Source organism: Mercurialis annua, linkage group LG3 (assembly GCF_937616625.2).
Source record: "Mercurialis annua linkage group LG3, ddMerAnnu1.2, whole genome shotgun sequence".
NCBI lineage: Eukaryota > Viridiplantae > Streptophyta > Magnoliopsida > Malpighiales > Euphorbiaceae > Mercurialis > Mercurialis annua.
In genome coordinates, this window is record NC_065572.1 from 3,910,435 (window position 1) to 3,922,064 (window position 11,630).

The 11,630-nt window shown below is 37.1% G+C and overlaps 1 protein-coding gene across 1 annotated transcript; it reads left to right on the top strand.

Moving 5' to 3' along the window:
- The first annotated feature begins 4,117 nt into the window (after positions 1–4,117).
- Positions 4,118–9,392, top strand: LOC126671997 (serine/threonine-protein phosphatase PP1-like). The gene is made up of 4 exons (XM_050365868.2): positions 4,118–4,542; positions 7,068–7,627; positions 7,956–8,222; positions 9,033–9,392. The coding sequence occupies exons 1-4, from the start codon at positions 4,368–4,370 to the stop codon at positions 9,054–9,056; spliced, it is 1,026 nt and encodes a 341-aa protein (XP_050221825.1). The 5' UTR covers positions 4,118–4,367; the 3' UTR covers positions 9,057–9,392.
- Positions 9,393–11,630: the final 2,238 nt, after the last annotated feature.

Sequence of the window (11,630 nt, forward strand, 5' to 3'; positions counted from 1 at the left end):
CAGCGAACGTACCTTCCGTGTTGGTTCCGCCAGGATTCCCTCTGTTCCGTCCTCCTGAGGTACCTCGATGCCGAGCTCCAGATCTAGCTCGACCATGCCCTCTGGGGTGACCGGAGCTCCCCCCAGCCCCAGGAGAGGAATGTTCACTGGCTTGAGGTCCGTCTTGGATCCTCCCATTGTCAAAAAGACTGACAGAGTCAACAAGTTAACCGAGCTTCCATCGTCCACTAGCAATCGTTTTACCCACTTCGATCCAATGATGGCTGATACGATCAAGGCGTCTTCATGAGGAAAATCTACTCCCTTCGCATCCTCTGGCCCGAAAACAATGTTAGGCCATGGCGACCCAGTAGATACCGACATGACCATCTTTTGCTTTTTCTTTCTGCGCTTGCGACCATATTCGGACTCTGAGGTTCCTCCCGAGATTGTGTTAATTACCCCCGTGACTTGTGTTTTCTTTGATGGGGATTGGGCTTCCCTACTCCCCCCGGGCTCCGACCTGACCGAGTTGACCCTCGTATTTCCTCGATCTTGGCCCTCCTTGGCCACAACAAAATGTTGTAATCGCCCCTGGCAGACCAATTTGTCTAATTCACTTCGCAAACGTCCACACTCCTCTGTTTCGTGGCCGTAACCATCACGAAAATCACAGAACTTGGATCGGTCTCCATCTTTCACTAGCCTCGGCGGGTAACGAATTTCTTCGTTGTTGTGCTTGATCCATGATAGAATTTGTTCCCTCGGAGTATTGAGTGGTACATACTGTCTCGGCACTCCTGCTCGATCTACATATCCTTCCGTTCCCCCTCCAATACTGAAACTTGGCTTAGTACCAGGCCCCGTACTAGGCGGACTGGTCTGAGCATTGAATGGCTTGTTACCTCTGTACCCCGAAGTCTCGTTCAGAGGTCGGTACCGATCTTGGTTACGGTTAGATCCCTGAGTATTCTGCGTTTTACTGGGAACTGGGCTAGCCGTCCCATAAGACTTCCTCTGCCTTTCCTCGTCAAGATTGATATAATTCCAAGCCCTGTCCATCAACTCGGTGTAAGTGTCAACCGGGTTGGTGATCAGGCTGTCTCGGAAGACTTGCATGCTGGTGTTATCTTTCATAGCATCGATGGCGGTATCATCGTTCAAATCTTCTATCATGATCGCTTCGGCATTGAACCGAGCAATGTAAGCTTTTAAACTTTCTCCAGGCTTCTGAAAGCACTTCTTCAAATCACTGGATCTTTTCTTTCGTTCGATGCTCGGGGCAAAATGAGTTTTGAAAGCCATGGCGAGCTCCCTGAAGCTGGTAATAGAGCCCTCTTTGAGGTTCTGGTACCATTTTTGCGCTGCATCACTCAATGTTGAAGGGAAAACTTTGCACACCGTGGCGTCCGAGACACTTTGAACTCCCATGGCAACCTGAAAGCAACTTAAATGAGTCATCGGGTCGGATTTACCGTTATATCTGTCAATGGGCGGATATTTAAACTTATCTGGAAATGGGTCATCCCATATAGCCTTTGACAAAGGGCTAGCAATGCCACAGGTAGTAAAAGGTCGAGATTCTGCCTTGTGCCCTTTATGCCTATCCAGCTCGGCCTGGACTAGACGAGTAACTTCGTCATGCAAAGTTTTCTGATGCTGAGATGCTGCCCCCGAACTGTGAACACTCTCGGCCCCGTTTCTCCTGACCGGTGGAGCTCCTGCTCTCGCGGTCCGCAGAGGATCTGCCTCCGGGTCTGGGTCTCCCCTCCCCAAACCAGCGTCTCCGCGCTGTGTCCCCGGTGGCAGATTCTCGTCTTGCACCCCCTCCCTTCGAGGAGGAGGAGGATCATTCCGACCTTCGTCTCTCGGAAAAGGGCGATCGTGCCGACCTTCGTCTCTCGGCAGATTAGTGTCACGATGATCTTCGCCTCTGGGTGCTTGATGCTCTGTAGGACCCCTAGGTCTGGGTCGTGGGTGGTCGCTCCGACCTTCTTCTCTCGGAGGACGACCATCCTGAAACTCAGCAGCTCGAGGCGGTGGAGCCACAGGGGTGGCTGAGGTATTGTAATTGGGGTAATACTGGGACATGACTGCAAAATGCATCTGCTGGGCCTGGTGCAGTTGTCGAGCCATGTATTCCAAATATTCTTGAGCTTGTAAGACCGCCGGAGGTATATCCTGCCCAGGAGTTGTTCCTGTTCCCGTAGCCACCAGTGTAGCGTCTACCGGAAAGTTGAGTTGAGTGGGAGACAAGTTATTGTGGAGGAAACTCTGAGGCACGGTGGTTCCTGGTGTTGATAAGTGGGTGTGACTTGGATCTGAAGCAAGATGGTTTGCCCTTGGATAGTTTTCCAACCCATATAAAGGCACAAATCCAGCTCCACTGCCGGAGGCTCTGGATCCTCCCACCTGAGCATTCGCCGGAGGAGTTAAGCCAGTGATCACAGAGGTCCGACCACTAGCAGAGACTCCCCCAACCAAGTTAGCGTCGGTAACCGTAGTTCCCAGAGGATCTACCCTGTCCAAAACAGGATCATCAGCCATTGTTTCTTGTCAAGATCTGATTAGCAACGTCAAGAGAACCAGAGTAGAACAAGGGAATACAAAACGTTTCCCACAGACGGCGCCAAGTGATAAATCACCAAACTGAATCCGAGCTGTAGCGACCTGCACACCACAAGCAGACAGAGGTCAGAAAGAACTCCGGTGGGGGTCACCGGACGTTCACTCCGACGCTCAAGTAAGATTTTAGGTAGAGGAAGAAGAAGAAGAGAAAAGAGGGTGTTTTGAGTAGAGAAAAAGAAATTACCTAGGGTTTGTCCTTAAACCCTCTACTTATAGTTAGGGTTTAAGGACAAACCTGCCTTGCTGGCAGGCTGTGAGCCCAGTGGTCCCAGAAATCAGTTATGCTGACGTGGTAGAATATCCCTGCGGGAGGCACGGGTTGTTAGGTGTGTCAGAGGGAACATTCCTCACGTACCTGTCAGAAGATCTTCTGTGGTCCCAGGATCTGGTACACGAGTGAGCGCTCTTTGGACGGAACCTCGGAGCCCGGATAACTTGGGAGTCAAGTTATCATAATTCCCGTATCTGGAGCAGCCCAGAGCTCGAACCAGATGGTCCAATCTTCCGGGCTTAGGAGCTCGGGTAAGATTCTTGGTCCGACCTTATCAGGCATGATTGTCTCGGATGATGTTTGAATTCCCATCGATCCGGTGACCCCCCAAGTCATGCGTTCTGTGGTTTCAAGAAGGTCGGACATTGTTACCAGGTCGGTGAAATGCTTGACTTAGTGATATTCGTTCCTGGCGAGGTTGCTTCGCCCCTACTAGATGTGCTACGTTATCAATAATGGCAAACAACTAAATCACACAAGTAAATTTGATGAACATTGTAAAATACTGAATATTATAGTATTTCATCTCCAATTCATTAGAAGAAAAAACTGAAGGTGCATTTGTAAAGAAATGGAAAAAAAAATTGAAAGATAAAATTAAACTTCAACATAAAAAAATTATAAAAATGTCTAATACAAAAAATTATATCATAGATGTTTAATACTTTAAAATAATTAATTATTTAGATTATTAAGATATTTTTTTATTCTATTTTGTTAGTTCACGGATCATAAATTGATACTTTTGGCATTATTTGTATGATTTAAAAAAAACATATTATAATTAATTATTAATTAGATTCCGCACAAATGTGCGGAGTTACGACTAGTTTGTTATAATTTTAAACAAGTGATTTTTATACGATATTTTCTATCAGTACCACACCTTAATTATAATCTATGTTAACATTTTATATAAATTGTACACAGATTTATAATTATTTAATTATGAACTCCAATAATATTAATAAATTTAATCCATATTCCATTTGTTTTTAAATAAAAAAGTAAAATCGACCTTAATATGAGCTTAATTAAATTTAAAATTTAAAATTAGAAATTTAATTTAATTATTTTTATATTAAAAGTATTTATTTCTTTTTAAAGTAAAAAAATGAAAATTCAATAACTGGAAATTCACCAAACTCACACGTTGTATTTCAATTTATTTCTGTTTTAAGTCAATTGAATTAGAGTGAGCCTAAATAAGTTCAGCCAGCCCACTTTCACTCTCTTCTACATCACATTTTTTTTAAAAACAAAAAACAAAAACAATTAAAAAAAACATTTCCCTTCCAAAACGCAACTCTTCCTGAACAAAACGACCTAACTCCTCAGTCCTCACCTTCAAAGGCATGTATAAGCCTTCTTCTTCTCCGTTCTTCTTCCATCTCTCGATCACATCGTTTTTAGTATAATCTTTGATTATCACCGATTTTTTAGATTTTGATTAGCTGCTCTCTCTGTATAAAGTTTTCGAGAAAAAATAATGGAGCAAGCGGTATTAGATGATATAATCAAACGGCTATTAGAGGTTCGGGGAAAACCAGGGAAGCAGGTTCAGTTATCGGAGACTGAGATCCGGCAGCTCTGCGTTGTCTCTAGAGAGATTTTTTTACAGCAGCCTAATTTACTTGACCTTGAAGCTCCTATCAAGATTTGCGGTATAAAAATTTGTCTTGTTTTTCCTTATTTTTTTGTTTATATTCAAGTGCTTTTATTTATTTTAGCTTGTTAGGATTAGTTTTATTATTTAATTAATCAGTGTTTTAAGTTTTAGTTACTGTTTTTACTTGATTGTTTCTCTTAACAGTGATTAGTGAATTTTGAATTTTATTTCATGTTGTTATTTTAGTATCATTAGAAGAGTTTTTTTTAGGTTTATTTAGTGTGTAGTGTACTTATTAAAGGCTATTTTTTCAAATGATTATGATGCTCAAATGGAAATATGTGTATTGTTTATGTTTATGCTTTTTACCACTAGAGTATGCCATGCTTGCACTTTTCTGGTTAATGTTTATGTTATGATAAGATTAGCATTTACTAGTTCTTGATTGAGTGGGAGCATAATTAATCAACTCTATGTGTCTATGCAAATTCAATTGCGAATTGGTTGGATTAAAAAAGGAGATTTCGTAAAGTCAACCCCAATTAACTTGGGTTTAAGTCTTACTTGAGTTGAGTTGGAGAGTTTTATTTTGTCAATATTTGATACATGGAAAATTCTTGGCTAAATCAGATCGATGGTGGACCCCTCCCCACCCCGTATGAGTGAACTCTGTTATTTAAGGATAGTAGAGATTTTGTAGGAGGACAGGGACTACTCTCATATGAGTGAATTCCACCATTTAAATATAGCAGAGTTCTTGTAAGAGGTGTCTTTGAAAACCGAGTCTATATAAGAAATTTCCTTCAATACACAAACCAATTACATGTTTGTAATTGTAGGCTCTATCTCAACCCAATTCGGGATGGATCATTTGAACCATTTCACCTTATTATCACTGCTTTTTGTTAAATGTTTTATTATAGTTAGTTTCCTAGAAGAACCCGACTCATTGGTTGGTGACTTGGTGCTTTTGTGAGCGACTTAAATGCATATGTGGAATGCTATCTATTAAAGTATTAATAGTATAACTTCAAATTTGTATTTTCATTCACTTGTTAAAACTTGCATTATGTGTGCTAGTTTAGGTTATTCACTGTCATTATTTTACTTTTCCGATGCCTGACAACTTATTTTATCAATAGAAAACTTGTGGACTTGCTTATTTAATTACTTTGATTATATATTTTTGAAAGGTTTAAACTGCTTATTGAGTTGGCATTCTATAGCTTTATTTATTTGGTAAGTGAAGTCTTTGCTTGTATGTCGATAATTTGCTTCAAGTGTCTTCAGTGTTAACATGCAGTCTCTTGAGCACATTATACAATCTCTTCCGTTGGTTTTGGTTGAATTTGCACTGTTGCTGCAGCATACATTTTTAAAGTTTGAATTAATTCATTTCGGTGTTCATACTTCATATTTGTTTCAACCTGAAATTTTTGTGGCCTACAGTTAAATTGCAAATTTGAATTATGTTTTGTCGTTAGATACAACTATATATGAACTGCTCGTTCATATTTTATACTTTTTATTTGGACATTTGTTGTGGCTGTGGATGGAGTATTTCCTTTAGCTTTTTTCTCTGTTTCATTTTCTAATTTTTTTTTTTTAAGTTTGTTATCGGGCAAGTACCTAATCTGCTAACTTCATCTTCATATTCTGAATGTTGTTCTCCATTATGTTGATTTTGTAGCTATCCCATCTATCGAGCTCTAGTGGTGTTTTAGTTGGATCCTAGTAGACCAAAGAATGTCTTCAACTCTAACCATTTAATTGTTGATGATCCATGTTGTACTTTGCTTACTGTGAATGCCGTCAACAAGCTTGAATTTAATAGAAATGTAACTGGGAACAAAAAGAAAAATGAAGGATGCTGCTTCCAAATAGCATTTTAATTGCTTTCTTAGCATAGCAAAGTCTGTGCATGCTCCTCTGTGTATGTTTGTTGTGGTATATGTGGGTGCATGTATTCCAGGCTGTGGCTTCTTTAATCCTTCTTTTTGGTGGTCAAGTCTTTATTTAGTCATCTGCTTATGCATTGCTGTATTCTATCCAGATACATGCCTATCCAAGTGTTGCATGTGATTAATTGCTAGTTACATATTTAGGTTCTATTCTTTAATGGATATTGCTAAGGAAAAAACCTTTAACTTCAATTGCTGCCTTCAATTTATAGATATAAATTATATACATTAGATGGCTGATTTGTTCTGGTGTTGGTGTATAAAAATTATGAACACTAATTGTATATATCCATACATGGTTACAGAGGTGGTGCAATAATGTAAGAGACCAATGGCTGGGATGCTTTATCCATTTTAGACTATGCTCTAACATTATTTGTTCTAATGTTCTTCTCTTGAACGCTTGATGTGATTTTCTCGATGAACATAATTCGACCTTGGTTTTACTGTGTTTGACTGTCTTCGCTTGTGTATTACATATGTTACATTGTTAAATTGGTAATGCATTTATACATTTTGTTCACTGATGTGGTTCTGAAGTCGATGATTTGCAATTGTTCTATGTTGAATAATGTGCCCATGGTTTGACTATATGATGGCATCTGTTTACCACATGCAGGTGACATCCATGGTCAATATTCTGATCTTCTAAGGCTGTTTGAATATGGCAGTTTACCTCCACATGCGAACTATTTATTTTTAGGGGATTATGTAGATCGAGGCAAGCAGAGTCTAGAAACAATATGTCTTCTACTGGCATACAAGATAAAATATCCTGAAAACTTCTTTCTTTTGAGGGGAAACCATGAATGCGCTTCTATAAACCGCATATATGGTTTTTATGATGAGTGCAAGAGAAGGTTTAATGTTAGGCTATGGAAGATATTCACAGACTGCTTTAATTGCTTACCGGTGGCAGCATTAATTGATGAGAAGATTCTCTGCATGCACGGAGGTCTCTCGCCTGACTTGAAAAATCTGGATGAGATTAGAAACTTACAGCGTCCAACTGATGTACCAGATACAGGTTTGCTTTGTGATCTTTTGTGGTCAGATCCTAGTAAAGATGTTCAGGGTTGGGGAATGAATGATAGGGGAGTTTCATATACTTTCGGACCTGACAAGGTGACAGAGTTTCTAGAGAAGCATGATTTGGATCTCGTTTGTCGTGCTCACCAGGTTTTACCTACCCAATTCAATTAGTTTTTGTCGGTCTCATTTAATCCTCTTGATTACTTTAAGGCTGTGGAGGGCACCCATGTTGTTGAGTAGATGGTTCATTTATCTTGTGTGAACTGCTCTTAAATATGAGCAGTTTCTAGCTTGCTGAAACATTTATTCGTTATCTGTATTAAAATTTGATCATCTGGCATCCACCCCCTGTACCTCTGTCATGGCTCTGGTTGCCCTTTCTATGCAGTCCTTTAAGTTTTTTCTTTGGGACATCGTTCCCAGATTTTTGCTAGTGCTCTTTGTAGTTCCTTATTTCTGAATATTCTGAATTCAGGTTGTGGAGGATGGATATGAGTTCTTTGCAAATCGGCAACTTGTAACTATATTTTCAGCGCCTAATTATTGCGGGGAATTTGATAATGCTGGTGCCATGATGAGTGTAGATGATACACTAATGTGCTCTTTCCAAATATTGAAGCCTGCTGATAAAAAGGCAAAATTTAACTTTGGGAGTACAACTGTCGCAAAGCCGGGAAACACATCTGGACTTTTTGGGAGTACAACTACAGCTAAGCCTGGAAGTTCTCCTGCAGGAGTCAAGGTAAATGCATAATTTACTTAGACTCTAATATAAAATTTGATTTGAAATTTTCAACTTGTTTTACTGCTCATATCTTGGTGTAAAATAATTTCATAGTAGTTTGTATTTGTGAATGTTGCAGTTTCAAGTGTGTGCGCATTTTAGGTGATAAAGGAATGTGTTTTTATATGCAATTTTATCACTGCCATTTTTATTTCCTAATGTGAAAGGCAGTCTCCCTGTTCAACATTTGGCCTTAAAGTTGTCTGATTTATTCTTCTACTCTCCTCTATCCTTGGTATGAACATAAGTCTAATAAGTTGGCCTGGCTTTATAGTTTGAAGAATTGATGCAAGAGCTTAAGGTTAATTAATCCTGAGGTTTATTTGAAGAAGCTGATAAAGTTGATTGGCTTGTATCTATGATTAGTCACGCTATTTCAGATCTGAAACACAGCATAAAAATAAATGAAAATTAGAACAATATTCCAAGAGTCACGCGGTTTAGGAGTCGCATCAAAAAGCTCCCAGTCGATTATTAAGGCCCCACTCCTAAGTTCTTAATCAGTGCCTAATTTTTTAAATCGTCATGCTCTTGAAATTGTGTAGATGTTATTTGCTTATATGGTCGTACATTAATATGCACAAAAATGTTTGGAAAATAAATTTTATAGCTACTAGTCCTGATTTTGTCAATACCGACTCAATTTATAAAGCCAGGCGTCTGGATGATTCTGATTTGATTCATATCATTGCATTTGAGATGTTTGATTGAGTGATGTAGTTACCCACATCTCTCGCCGACTCTAACTAGTCCAATCTGGTCTTGCAGTCCTTCCTGGGTACAAAAGTATAACGGTTTGGCTTCTGGTTAGACAACAAGGTTTAGGTGGGATGACGACAAACACGGGGAGATTGTTACGACAGGAAAAATGAGGTTCATTTTAGTGTCATTATAATATGCTGAAATTGTATAAATTGGAAGAGAAAATAGAAACTAATGCAAACATGATTTATTTTCCTTTCTATAAAGTTGGGTTTGAGGAAGAAGGCTAGATCTCCTTCTGTTCCTGATTGTACACTAATGGCTGCTACTAGAATCGCCGCTATGAATGATTTTAATGTTAACTTCAATGTGTAGCACTTCTTTAAGAAGATGAAAATTGGCAAAAACTGTTTACTCTTTTGGTCATGTTTTATTTTTCAACTTCGATTTCTTTGATATATTCTGATTCGAATTTTCACGGATGATGTTGTGGATAGAGTATATGCAAGTATTTCCTTTCCTACTGAATTAATTAGAAATTCCTTTAACTTCTGAAATCAGGTGTTTATCTGAAGATTCTTTCTGTTTGATCAAATTTAAATGATGCTAATTTATGATTTGTTTGCATTTCTAACTCTACATTGGCATTGGCTTCTAGAATCATCTTCGTTTATTTCATTGACTCCATACATCACACAAGTTCAATTTTTCAAAGAAATATATTATAAAATATGACCATTCTTCCAATCTTTAAGTCAAACAAAAGAAATATGAGAATTTGAAGGCTGAATATTATTTGAAATTACTAGTGCCAAATGTTTCTATTAATTATTGTCTTGTAGTATATATAATGCTAGACAATGTGATAAATATCATGGCTACTGTTTGGCTATTTGCCAGGGATCATACTAAAAGTGCCGCGACCATTTTCAAGTCTTCGATCACCGATTATCTCGAATTATTTTTATATTTCTGTTAATATCATCACTTTTTAATTAATTTGGTTTCTTTTCTTTTCCAGCGACTAATTATTTAATTTTCAGCCTTTTCTTTTTCCGCTCATCGTCTTTCTTCCTACTAAATACTAATTGACTAATTTGAACAATTTAAATGAATAGAAAGAAAATAATTGACCAAATTTAAGGACTACATGTACGCATTTCTTTTACCATCATCAATTCATCATGGCACTAAAACAAAATGATTATATTGCAGATAGGCTAAATTCATTTTGACATCCTTGTATTTTAACATTTTTATTTAGAAAGTTCTTACTCAAAAAAATTATCTTTTCAGTTTTTGTATTTGTTATTTATATGATTTTGATGCCGTTTTTTATGTTTTTTTTTTGTCTTTCTACTTATAATTTTTTTCCTAATCACAAAAAAGAGCATGAAAACTGCAAAATTGACAGGAAAAATAACATTTTTAAAGTAGAGGTCTCCTGAATAAAACTGATAAATAGATTTTGACTTGCAAATACATGCGTGTGAATTTGAAACTTCTGTGGAAACTGATATTGTACTATAAACATTAATCAATTCAAACATATTAGATGATGTATGGAATGACCCATTAAGCAATAATGTTTTTGCCTTGATCATCACGAAACAAAAATGCTTGGCCAAGAAAGAAAATACTAGTACTACCAGTACCAGATAAAGCTGTCGATATCAGTTACTATTCTGCATTACATGTAGAATTGGATATAAAAATAAATAAACAATTAAACACTAATAAGTTAATAACCAACTAGTATAAAAGTCTAAACTCTTAAATAATTTGTTTTTCTTCAAATATATGGGATTGTATTTTGTTTTATTATTTTATTAAATATACAATGATATTAAATTATGGTATCTTGAGCTTTTAATTTAGTACTGTGATTAAACCGAATCAAACTAAGCCTTAAGGTGTTTATATCCAACTCATTATATAAATGTGGTGTCCATTTTTTATTCGAATTTTGAATATTAAACTCGAGTTCAGTTCATTTAATTTTATTATATTCTTGTTCGGTTATGATTCAGCTTGCAATCGTTCAATTAAATGCTAATAAACTAGTCAAACTCGAACATGTTCATTTAAATGCTAAATTATTCTAGCGCAAACTCATTCATTTAAGTGCTCAACAAGCCGGATTCAAGATCAACTCGTTTAGCACTTAAACGACGAACGTGAGCTAGATTCTCCTTTAGTATCTAAACAAATTATATTAAACATATAAAAAAATTAACATTTAATATTTTTAAAGAATATAATGTTAATTAAAATATTTTAATTATTATTTTACTTGAGAAATGATTGATATATAATTAAAATAATTAATAAATCGCTCTATAAACTAACAGGTGTACTCGACTCGTAAATTTGTAATTGAGCACATATGTGAGTCATTCGAGATCCTAATTGAGCTCATATAACAGCTACAATGAGCATAAACAAGGTAAATATTATTAAGTTTAAGTTTGACTCGTTTAAATAAATAAATATTTTAGAGTTTGACAATGTTCACGTAAACGAACAAACGAGTTTGAACTTAGCTCTTATCGAGCCGAATTCAAACCGCTCATGAGCAGCTTGATTCATTTATAGTCTTACGTTTTATACGACTTAATCTACAACAAGAGAAAATATGTAATTTATTAATAAATATAGTATTAT